Raw genomic sequence first — 13,252 nt, forward strand, 5'->3', positions numbered from 1 at the left:
GAAAACTGCATCGGACCGAAATCCGAAAACTGCATCGGATCGAAGTCCAGAACTGACTGGGACCTTGTCCCCTGCATCAGACCGAAGTCCGGAACTAACTGCATCGGACCGAAATTCGGAACTGACTGGGACCTTGTCCCCTGCATCGGACCAAAGTCCAAAAACTGACTAAGCATAACGTAGCATAACATAAACATATCAACTAGCATAAGCACATATACTGCATACTGCATCGGACCGAAGTCTGGAACACATAACACAAAACATGCTTGAATCACAAAGACATCAAGCCATCTAACTACTGCATCAGACCGACTTTGTGGCCAAAGACCCATTCCTACTAGAAGGAAACTCACCTCGTAGTCTGGTTGCTGAATGAACTGCTCTGGAATCTATCTGCTGCTGCTCCGGTATCTCCCCGACTACAAATTCCATAAGTACACTCAATCAAATACTGATAACTATACTGAGGGTAAAATGACTATTTTACCCTTGGTCAAAGTCAACATACAGTTGACCTGACTCGTCGAGTTGGGCCACCAACTCGTCGAGTCCCTACTCTCATTTCTCAATTCTGCTCGCTACTACTCATCGAGTTTGGCATAGACTCGCCGAGTTCCTCTTTGATACTAACACTTAGTCAATCTGCATCCGACTCGCCGAGTTGTATGAACAACTCATCAAGTTCTCCTTCAACCTATGAACACTCCGACTGTGACTCGCCGAGTTGTATGAACAACTCGCCGAGTCTGTTCTTGAGATATGAAGATTGCCTTGGACTCGCCGAGTCCCTCCATGAATGAGTTCGATCTCCGACTCACTGATTCCACCTATAACTCACTGGTTCCACACGGAATAATACATAAAAGGGGAAAACTTGGGAACTCGCGACTCGACTCGCCGAGTCTGAAGAACGACTCGCCGAGTCGGTTGCATTCAACTTCTAAACAGTTGATTCTGCTCAATACCAATGCATACAACTTATAGATCTGGGTTCTTAAGGCTTGGTTACCACGTAAAGTTTCCAACTTTACGTGTACATATGCATGAAAAGGAATTTAAAGGCTCAAAAGGCACTTAAAAGAGTAAGTCTAGGGCTTTCATGCAAGATGGCTCCATAAAGGTGTTAGATCTAAGTTTTTGTTACTGAAACATGGCTAGATCCGAAAGCTATTCAACCCAATGCGATCTCTCTACTATATTCAAGCTAAGAAATGGAAAAAATGGCCTAAATGTGATTTATAATGGAGAATCAATCATAGAAACAGAAGGAATCCGATTAATACCTCAATGAACTCTGTAGTGGGTGCAAGATCTTGGATCTCCTTCTACTCCTTTGGATCTAGCTTCCTTCTTCTCTTCAAAACTTCAAGATTCACACAAGAAATGCTCAAAATGCTCAAGGAATGGTTAGGGTTTGCTAAATGATGCTCTGAGGGTGAAGGAGGCGAGTTTGGGGCTCATAACATGGTTTAAATAGGGTGCAAAGCCCGTGGATTCTAGGGTTTCTTCCAGACTGGCGGACTCGCCGAGTCCAGGATATGGACTCGCTGAGTCACCAACTTAAACGTGCTCAATATCTCGTCTCTACTCGGCGAGTCGGGCCTACAACTCGCCAAGTTCCAGCTAAAAATGCAAAAATACTTAGATTATAATACATACCAGGAATCAGGTGCTACAGGGTACCATGAAGATAGGTCTCACAATCCTGTATTAACTAGTTTACGTGTAGTTCAGTGTTCTCGAGTTCGTAATCGTTTGTATACGTTGTAGAGTATAAATAATTATTTAGTAAAATACTCTTGTTACAAGCATATGGTAATGGGTAAACTAAATTTGTCATAGTTTATGTGTTCGACTTGTACGAAGTTTGAATCTGTAAAACCGGTAAAGAGTTCCCCAAACTATACTTATTATAGTTTGATTGGTATGTTATGTTCATGTATTCTTCTGAAAACTATGCAATTATGTTTAGAAAGCGTCCCTTATGCTCCGCATATTACAAAAGGGATAAATTATCTAAAAGTTTGATGTAAAACCATTGTAATTGCATCAGTTTTTAACTTGTGAAAACCTTTATGTTTGGCTTGTATTCCCCCTGAAAACGTTATAAAAACTTATAAAACCGTACGGGTATAAACTCACAGTTGGTTAGTTGCAAAGGAATGAACTAGAAGATCCTTGAGTCGACGCACGTGGCACTTAACGGAATCCTAATATTAATAAATACATATACGTATCTAAATTAGCGATTTCGTTAGATAAAGTGTTAGATAAACACTTGGTTTCTGTTAAGGAATGTTACCGAGACTTGGTTGGATCGAGGAAAACGGCGTTTCCCCACGAAAGAGTTGTTTACGGCCATAAAGGGGGTTTACAACCGTAAATAGTGTTTGCGGCCGAGAATTGGGTTTACGACTGTGAACTAGGTTTACGGCTTTTGAAGATCTGGGGGATTACGGCCGTAAACTCTAGAACAAGGGTGCTTGTTTTCGACGAAAAACTGTTCTAAAGGCTCCTAAATGGCCCCAAATGACGATTTATGGCGTTTTTCGAGTGAAAGGAGGGCTTTATGGTGTTTATGGTCAAGAGGTTTAGAGAGAGAAAGTTGGTGCTTCAAGCCAAAAATGTTCAAATGAGGGTGGGGATCCAATATTTATAGGCCAGGGGTATGGTCGGTGATGGGGTCCACCTTACACCGACCGTAAACATGGTTTACGGCCGTACACGGGTTTACGACCGTAAACTTGTCTTGGCCATGAACTCGTTTGTTTTTCGAGGAATCGTGAGTTTTTCGCGCGATTTTTGGTTTTCTGACCCGTATGTAATTATAGCTATAACTTTAGTTAATTTACTTAACCCAAGAAGTTGACGGAAAGTTTAATAAAAATTAAAATTTTTTAACAGATGTGGGTTAAAAATAATGGAAGAAATTTCGGGTTGTCACAACTTCCTCATACGAAATCAGACTTGGACGTTTTTTCTACGCACGCTCTCAGTTTAACGAACTCTACGAATTTCTTTTAGATCGCTAAGGCTAAATATCGCCCTATCATAAATTCACTATTTACGTCACGCAATGTCGTACCGGTTCTGTCGCAAAACTTCGACAGGTAATAACTTCTTCGTTATAACTCGAATTTCGGCACTCTTTATATATTCAGAAACCTTGTCACGACCACTGCAACTTCCTTTATAGCTATTAGGTTTATCTAACACTTTATTTTATTGCTTATTTTTATCCTTAATTCATTTAAGTCACACAATTAAGCATAAAACACATAATACTCAAATAATAAATTTTTATTATTTCTAAACGGGTTACAAAGGTTAACCTAGACTATTACATCAACATTAATGCCTAGCCCAGAAACACAGACGTTACAATTAACTTGTTGGCCAACGTTTCTAAAAACTCATGATGTGAGGCATAAGGTCTCACGACGTGAGCGCGACTTAATGACCCAAAAACCTAATTTTCGGGTATTTGTTATCCATCCTCGGCCTCTCTCACCCTCTAAGCCTCTGGAAAACCCTAATCTTGACCCTCTTGAAGATTTTAAGCATTTTTGGAGATCCTTCAAGCATTCTTTAGTGGTTTTTGGTTACTTGAAGTGGAAGAAGACCTTGGTTGAGCAATCTCTTGGCATTTTGGCTTTCACCTTGCAATCTCTTGGAGCTTTTGGACCATTGTAAGTCATCAATCTTGGACCTTTCTACCTATTTCATTTTAGATCTAAGATATAAGCTCCTTTTTGCATGTCTGAGTGGGATTTCTTACATGGGTTCCATAAAGTTGGCAACTTTATGGATCATTGACTTATTCTCTTCAACATAGTCGTTGGATCCGAGTTTTTGTGTAGTTTGGGACTCCAAGTTTGAGTCTAGATCTAAATTTCCCCACTTTGGTCTAGTAAGAGTTTGAGTCATGCATTTGACATGCATGAATGAAAAACCTTTTTATCATCCTTTGGGTAAAGGAGGACCCCTTAGTAAGTCCCAATTCATGGTTGTAAGGATTAAGAGCTTAATGTTTTAAGCTACTCTGTTCAGATCTCACGACATGAGGTTTCGGACCGTCACATTGTGAAGAAGTTGGCCATCCATTCTATTTTGTCCGGAGTAGGTCATGATGTGACTCAAGGTTGGGTTGTGATGTGAAGAGGATTGGAATCATTTTGGACAAGGTAAGTTGACTCGCTGAGTCGGGAATGAGTCGAGTTGGTGCTCACGACGTGATCATCTTCTGGTCACGACGTGAGAACCTGTTGTCGGAATTGGGACCGTAAATTTTGGACCATGTTGGGCCTTGAGGTTTTGTTTTGCGCCAATGATATTTTTGGACTGTTGGTTGAAGGCCCATGAAGGGGTTTGGGCCCAATTTGGAAAATTGGGTCATGATTGGGCCTTGGATGATTATTTTGATAATTAGGCCTTTTGGATTGTAGGTTTGGGCCTTAGTCTTGGATCAAACTAGGTAAGGGGTAAAATGGTCTATTTACCCTAGTTTTTGGACTAATGGTTATGGATTGTAATCCAGTTATTAACTGGATGTTATTTGGTACTGGTAGCTCGGAGATTTGTCGGACCAGCAGCCATAGATTTATCAGTGTGATTCAGCAGTGCGGGGTAAGTTTCCTTACTGTGTTTAGCGGGTCGAATGCACCAATGCTGGCCCATGATTATGTTATGATATGGCGCTAGATGTCTGTGTGACTCTTGCATATATTATGTACTTGTATGCCTACTGGCGGGGCCTGATGATTATTTTGTATTCTATGTATCTTTCTGATTATTGCATGCATATGTGTTTATATGTATGTTAGGCGAGGCCCGATCTATATAACAAGCGGGGCCTGATGACAGGTGGGGCCCATTATGTGTTTATTATATATGGTATGTGGTGTTTTGGGGTACCCACTAAGGTTTTTGCTTACGGTTTTCATTTTATGTTTCAGGTACTTCCAGTTCCAAAGGGAAGAGCTCAGGATGATTGCAGAGCACACACCACCTTGTTCCGCATTTTCTTGATTATTCTGATTTGAAATGATGATTAATACTTTTGTTTTATCTGGATTTGTATAATGATGTTTTTGGGATATTGGTTTTATTAATTTAAAAATAAAATTTTCGGGTCTTATTTCAGGGACGTTTCATAAAATCTTTAGTTGTTTTCTCTAAAAAAAATTGTTTGCTATTGTACGACCTTTCTCAGAAAAGGCCACTAGTTCTTGGTAAACAAGTTCTTGGTAAACAATGATCTGGTCTTTACTTCATTCACTCAAATCCAATAACAACCAAAGGAATTGTTCTTTCTGTCACTTTAGATAACACTTCTAATTCGTCTGTATTGTTTTCAAATTCTACTTGTAAATCATTCTCTTGTAATGTTTCTGTTTCTGTATGGCATAATAGACTTGGATGTCTTCCCATGTACATGTTGAAAACTGTTGGTTTGTTGAATAAATAGAATGATATCTTTGATAAATCTTGTGATGTTTGTCTAAAGCTAGGCAACACAAACTTCATTTTAATTACACCACCGTTCATTCTTCATCTCCTTTTGTACTCATACACATTGACATATGGGGTCCTTACCTCACCAAAACTTATAATAATCAATCTTATTTCAATAATTGTTGAAATTTTCTCAAGAACTACATGGACTCATTTATTAAGCACAAAGAGTAATGTATTTGGTGTTTTAAAAGGGTTTATTCTAATGGTTGAAACTCAATATGGGATAAGACTAAGGATGATCAATTCTGATAATGCACTTGAGTTGGGATCAAGTAATGAAGCCAAGCTATTTCTTCAGCAAAAGAGCATAATTCATCAAACCAGCTGTATTTTTACACCCCAACAAAATAGGGTGGTTTAACGAAAGCACAAGCATATATTGGAAACTTCAAGAGCTCTTTTCTTTCAATCATAGCTTCCTAAATTTTTTTAGGGAGATTGTGTCCTCACTGCTACTTATCTCATTAATATATTCCTTCAAAGATTATCATGGGAAAGAGTCCACTCTTTCTTCTTACTAGAAAACAACCTTCCTATGATCAATTAATGACTTTTGTTTGCTTATGTTATGCAAGTACCCGACAACACAACAGAGACAAGTTTCAACCATGATTCGTCCCTTGTGTTTTTATTGGTTACCCTTTGGAAAGGAAGCATATAAACTCTATAATCTTGATACAAAGAAGGTTCTAATATCAATGGATTTCATCTTTTATGAATAAATATTCATATATCAACTCAAAAACAAAGTTCAAACACCATTATTTCCAAATGATGAAAATACCCTTCATGCTGAAGAATCCAATTCCCCTAGCATACAACTTGATTCTTTCACTCCAAATGATTCTTCCATTACCTCTCATCCACATTCCATTAACTCAAATAATCAGCATTCTCAACCAATTAGAAGAAGCACAAGAAATATCACAACTCCATTTTATTTGCAAGATTATGTCTACAAGATTGCTTCTAGTGAAAGTCCTTTTTCATGTTCTTCTTTTTCTACTTGTATGCACACTTTTACTTAAGCTATGTCTCCCAAACATGTTTGTTTTAACACTTTATTTGTAGCTAGCAAAAAATTAATGTGAAACATTGATAAAAATCTTGAACCCTCAACCTATGAAGAATCTACTTCTATACATGAATGACAAGAAGCCATGACAAAAGAATTTGAAGCTTTAGAGGCAAATAATACTTGGAAAATTATGGATCTTCCTAAAGGAATGAAACCCATTTGTTGTAAATAGGTTTATAAAGTTAAATATAAAGCCGATAGGGGTGTGGAAAGATGCAAAGGAAGATTGATTGTCAAATGCTTTACTCAAAAAGTAAGGCATTGATTATACTAGAACATTCTTCCATGTTGTTAAAATGACAACAATTCATGCTCTCATTGCTACAACTATCAAGAAAGGATAGCCAATGTTTCAACTAGATGTCAACAATGCATTTTTACGTGGTGATTTAGATGAAGAGATCTACATGAAGCCACCTACAAGACTTCAATCATCCAACCCCTATCAAGCTTGCAAACTGCAAAAATCATTATATTGTTTGAAGTAGGCTTCCAGGCAGTTATATGCCAAATTATCGTATTCCTTGAAGGGAAGAGGTTATCAACACTCGAAAAATGATTACTCTCATTTTCACAAAACAATGGTATCGTTCAAAACTTTTGTTGTTGTATATGTTGATGATTTAATGATTACATGGAACAATGAAGAAGAAATCTCAACACTTAAAGAATTTGTTGACACTACCTTCAAAATTAAGGATCTTGGATCATTAAATTTCTTTATGGGGGATAGAAGTGTTATACTCTAATTCTGGTGTTATTCTAACACAAAGAAAATATGCCAACGACATGCTCAAGAAATTTGAATGCCATACTACTTCTATTTGTCCTTTGCCATCTAATGACAAACTTCTTATTGGTCGGGGAAAAGTAAATTGTCATAAATTCCTCTAAAAATGACATTTTAGCACAATTATTACCTGATACAAAAATAGATATATATTTTCTTTCAAGTTCACCTTCCAAAAAGTATCCATTTTCAACAGGATGTCCTAACTTTATTCCATTATTATTTGTATACAAATGCCCCCTTTAATGGAAGTACGTTACTATAAATTGCTCTAAAAATGATATTTTTGCACAATTCTTATATGAAGCCTAATCAGGTCGTTTTGTTACCATTTCACAAAAAAAAAATCTCATTTTAAACCCTTCTTTTTATATGTCAAACTAATCTCATAAATGGAAATACATTGATATAAATTACTCTTAAAATTCTATTTTGTTCACGATTTTTCATTATTTCAAAACACCCTCTTTTTACCATTTATTCATTTCGAAAACAATAAAAATTTTAGGATTTTTTTTGTTAATCCATTTTTACAATATGTCAACATTTTCCTTTAATTGAAGTATTTTGGGAAAACAAACATCATTTTTACCATTTTAACATTGCCAACATAGTCTTATTTTTACCAAAATGTCATCATTACAAACCATTAAATCATTAATGAAAGAGTTGATCAGACTTTTACACTTTTAATCTCCACAACATAGTCGTATTTTAACGAAAGTAACTTGTTATAAATTGCTCTTAAAATCTTCATTTTGCATATCATACATGGATCTAAAAAAAATCCAAAACGGTCCAATTTTAACAAAAATCTGCACATGTTAATCCAATTTTACATGTTATTAAAACACCCGTATAATAGAATATATCTTGCTAAACATACCTTACAAAATAGTCATTTTGCACCATTTATACCTTATGCATAGAAAACAGAGAAACAAAGCAAAAAAATTTACAACTTTTTCCCTCATTAAATTTTTTTTAACAAAATCCATACACACACACACACATATATATATATATATATATATATATATATATATATATATATATATATATGTGTGTGTGTGTGTGTGTGTGTACATGATTTCGTTGTTTATTGCATTTTCTGGCTTAAAGTTTAAAGTTAAAACCGGATGCAATTTTCAACCTTACGTTGTCATAAATTAAGAAATCATTATTGGGTTGTGGACTGAGTTTGAAACAAACACTCAACATGTCATTTCCTGATCATACATACATTCAAGAGTCATTAATTGTGTTAATTCAATATGAGTTTAACTATGATCCTCCTATTCTTGAATATTTGCATTCCAAATTAAATACCAAGCAAAAAATGGTTATGACACCATTATGAATGTGGTTAACAACAAACAAGGTGATATATTTTTCCTTTATGGTTATGGAGGAACCAGAAAAACATTTGTTTGGAAAATTCTGCTGCTATTAGATCCAAAGGTGAAGTTGTTATCAATGTTGCTTCAAGTGGAATTGTAGCACTCTTGCTTTCTGGTGGCAGAACAACGCATTCAAGATTTAATATACCAATTAACTTGATTGATGATTCATTTTGTTAGTCTCTCCAGACAATGATCTTGTTGCGCTACTGAATAAAGCGAGACTTATAATTTGGGATGAAGCTTCAATGATGAATCATCATTGTTTTGAAGCATTTGATAGACACTTAGAGACAGTATCCGTTAATCGAACAAACATAAACCATTTGGAGGCAAGACTATTGTATTTGGAGCTGACTTTAGACAAATTCTTCCAGTAATACAAAGAGACAATCATACGGATACTGTGCAAGGCTCATTGCATTAATCCAGATTATGGCTTGAATGTATCGTTTTACGTTTAACAGTAAACATGAGGCTTTAAGTTGGTTGTCCAACTAATGATTTGGATGAGACAAAAGCATTTGTTGATGGATTCTTAAAATTGGTGAATGTAATATTGGTGATCCTAATGATGGTGAAGCTGAAGTTGAATTTCCAGAAGACATTATCGTTCGCTCTACATGTGACCATATTCATTTAATTGTATCGATAGTGACCATCTTGATGATCCATCATATTTTCAAGATAAAGTTATTTTGGTCCCTACAAATGAAGATGTCGATGCTATCAACAACTACCTGTTAGGATTGATGAAAGATGAAGGAAAAACTTATCTGACTTCAGGTTCTTTATGTGAAACAGAGTCATCAGATTGTTTTGAGGAATCAATTTACTCTCCGGATGTGTTGAATGCTTTTAAGACATGGAATTCTCAACCATAAACTTACACTAAAAATAAGTGTTCCAATTATGTTGCCTCATAATATCAACCAAACCAAAGGTCTATGCAATGGTACTGGGTTACAAATTGTTAGGCTTGGAAAAAATGTCATTGAGACACGGATTATAGCTGGTAGATTTTTCAATGAGACTACTTATATACCTCGCATGAAGTTAACTCCGTCTGATAAGAAAACTCCTTCCATTTTCAGCAGAGGCAATCCCCATAGTTATTTTTTTTGCTATGACCATTAAAGGGAGTCAAGGACAGTCATTATCAAATATTGGATTGTATTTGCGTAGACGCGTCTTCACTCATGGTTGGTTATATGTAGTTGTTTCTTACGTGACAAGTAAAAAAAAGACTTAAAGGTACTCATATGTGACGATGAAGGTCGTCTAACTAATAAAACAAAAATAAGTTGTCTACAAAAAGATCCTACAATGATTACAGATAATCTGACATTTTATTTTATTTTTTAGATATTTCAGTATAATAAATAACACGAAGTCTCTTTATGGTAATTTATCTTATTTTTTTATTGTGTTGGCTTTTTATGACTTTATATATTTTTTTAATATATTCCCCCGTAAGGTCATAATCTAGTTTACTCTAAACTAAATAATAAGTTTCCATTTTTTATAGTTTACACTAATACTAAAGATGTTTCTTGATGATTGTTTGACTATTTTTAATTCTACTATTTCATATAAAATTCTGAATATATATCTTTATAGCGCGTTTTGAATGTAAAGACCCACCTTCTCTTCATCATCTAAAACAACTCTAAAGAGCTTGTCCAAGTCCATGAGTACAATACAATCAACTTCCATGGAACAAATGCAGCCTAACAGTGAACCACTTTCATAAACTATAAATAAAGGCATATGTTGCGATTGTAATTTTAATGAACAAAAGGAATATATAGAAAAGAATCTTACAATATAAAATGTATAATCTTACAATATAAGGATTTGAACCTATAGCATAGAAGATAAAAGAAGGGGAGGATTTAAGGCAAAAGGCGATATGGTAAAAAATAGTGTCTCAAAGATAAAGCCACCTCTCTCTTTCTCGAAAAATAAAAATAAATAAAGTCACCTCTCTTCCACTTAACATATTAAGACATTTTGTATGTATTAACTATTAAGTCAAACATAAACAATACTCTATATCTCCCCGAATTAAGTATTGTTCTCATTTCTTTAGGTCCACTAAAACTTCATATCACAAAACATAACAATAAAATAACCTCTTGTTAAATTACCAATAATCTCCACAAGAACATTCACCATCTTTAAAATGATGAAACCTACTAGCATCACGAACAATAATCTCCCTCTTTTTAATCGCCGATATATACTTAATAGCAACATGACAATCATTACACACCCGTAAATTCTTCATAACCCTAATCGGAACACAATCCGGTGTATTCATTAAAGCAAAAGCAATTGCCAATTTCTCACTATGATGAACCAAATCATCTTCCTTTTCCTCAAGATCCATATCATGCAAAACGGACCCCATATCCGGTTTATACCCTAATAACTTCATCTCTAAAGTAAGTTTTTTCAAATAAAGATCGATTTTTTTCGAATCTTTATGGGATTTATCACTCATACAAAATTGATGAACCTCGTTCTTCATCTCAAACCAACTTACACCGGGTTCCTTTTTTACCCCTCTATCTCTCATCTCCTTTCTAAAATCCGACACGTTTTCCCATTTTTTAGCGGATGCTTGTATGTTGGAAAGTAGGATGTATGATGCCGAGTCATTAGGGTTGACTTTAATGACTTCTTGACCGATTCTTTTTGCCATGTCAGCGTTTTTATAAATTCTACACGCGGACAAAAGGGTTTTCCATATAATCGAATCCGCCTTCACGGGCATAGTTCTAATGACATTTTCCGCTTCTTCTAAATGACCAAATCGCCCTAGGAGATCAACTAAACAAGTGTAGTGTTCTAATTGAGGCTCCAATTTGTATTTTTCTTTCATCAAATGGAAAATTTCAATCCCTTTGTCTTTCAATCCACAATGACTACAAGCATAGAGTAAGCTCAAAAACGTGACATTATTCGGTTCTAATTCTTCTTTTTCCATTAAGTTAAATAAATCAAGCGCCTTTTTTCCCATTCCATGAAACCCATAGGCTGCAATCATTGAACTCCAAAGTACAGTATCCGGGATTTTTGTTTCTGAAAATGCTTTTAGAGAATCTTGAATACACCCACATCTTGAATACATGCTAACTAAGGAACTAAGGACAGAAACTGATGACGTGGCACCGGATTTTATTGACTCTGCATGAATCTGTTGACCTTGACCAAGTGTTGCTAACTGGGAACATGAACTTAGTATGCTTACGAATGTGATTTTATCTGGTTTAAATCCTGACATTTTCATTATGTAGTATTGATTTAAAGCTTCTTCTGAAGATCCACTTTGAACTCTTCCTGTGATAAGTGTGTTATAAGCAACTACAGTATGAAAGGGCATGGATTTTATCACCTTTTCTCCTTCTGATAAACTTCCTGATTTGATGTACATGTGAGCAAGTGAACTCCCTACAATCACATTAACTTGGACTCCTGTTTTAACTGCATAGGCATGAACCTGTTGGCCAGAAGTTAAGCTTTTTAAGCCAGCACATCCACGAAGAACACTGCCATTGATGAATTCAAGATGTAAGAAAGGCATAAACTTTTGAAAAAAGTTGAAAAGAAATGAAGAATTGATTATTGATCTCACCTGCCAAGAGTAAATTCATCGGGATAAAACCCCAAAACGTGCATCTCCGAGAAAAGTCTCAAAGCTTCCTCATTACATTCAAAATCGGTGAAACCTGCAATCAAGGCATTCCATGTTGCGATATTTCTTTCGGGCATTTCATCGAACACTTTGCGTGCTGTATCCAAGTCGCCACTTTGCACAAAACCTCCGATCAATATGTTATACGACATGATGTTTTTCTTGGGCATTACGTCGAACAATGAGTGGGCAGTCTGTGATTGACCGAACTTCAGGTAAGTATTGAGGAGGTGGTTGGTGACGAACCTGGTTGAAGAACACCCGGACGTGATTATCAACGAATGGAGTTGTTGGACAAGCGAGAGCGAGTTGAGTTGTATGCATGATTTGAGGAGGTGAGAAACGAGAGATGGATCAGAATATACTTCGGAACTGAAGGTCTTGAATGCTTCAGTGATTCGACCTTTTGAACAAAGGTGTAGAAATTTTTCTGGAGGTGGTTTTGATGGAGGATATTTAATGGTTCTTGTGGTAGTAGAATAAAGGCGATTGATGGAGCTTAAACCGACATTGCAGAGCTTTTGAAGGTATAACTTGTCCATGCATCAACATACCAACTCTTCTGATTAGTTGCCTTTTGCTGAGTTTTAATTGGGTCTTTTGAGTTCTACAAGAAACATTGGCTAAATCCTAAAAATAGGTCTTTTTAATGACTTTGAAGTTGCAAATTGTACCTCAAAGATTAAACGAATGTAGTAGAGCTCTTCAAAGTGAACATCGTGACAAAATCAAGAGATTCAAGAATAAACTCTTTGACCAAAATT

At 35.8% G+C, this 13,252-nt stretch overlaps 1 protein-coding gene across 1 annotated transcript; it reads right to left on the reverse strand.

Annotated features, from left to right (window-relative positions):
* Positions 1 to 10,573: 10,573 nt before the first annotated feature.
* LOC145093709 (pentatricopeptide (PPR) repeat protein) lies at positions 10,574 to 13,248 on the reverse strand. Its single transcript, XM_079031940.1, has 2 exons — positions 12,429 to 13,248; positions 10,574 to 12,342 (listed from the first exon to the last, which is right to left on the reverse strand). Exons 1-2 carry the CDS (start codon positions 13,028 to 13,030, stop codon positions 10,935 to 10,937), a joined length of 2,010 nt encoding a protein of 669 aa, XP_078888066.1. The 5' UTR covers positions 13,031 to 13,248; the 3' UTR covers positions 10,574 to 10,934.
* Between the last annotated feature and the right edge of the window lie 4 nt (positions 13,249 to 13,252).

Source organism: Lactuca serriola, chromosome 3 (genome assembly GCF_051521515.1).
Source record: "Lactuca serriola cultivar US96UC23 chromosome 3, Lser_US96UC23_V15, whole genome shotgun sequence".
Taxonomy (NCBI): Eukaryota; Viridiplantae; Streptophyta; class Magnoliopsida; order Asterales; family Asteraceae; genus Lactuca; species Lactuca serriola.

Bases quoted from the DNA above. Each gene is read 5' to 3' on its own strand.
- LOC145093709 (XM_079031940.1), bottom strand. From the start codon at position 13,030: ATGGACAAGTTATACCTTCAAAAGCTCTGCAATGTCGGTTTAAGCTCC. The intron at 12,343-12,428 runs GTGAGATCAATA...CATCAATGGCAG, and splicing joins GATGAATTTACTCTTGGCAG to TGTTCTTCGTGGATGTGCTG.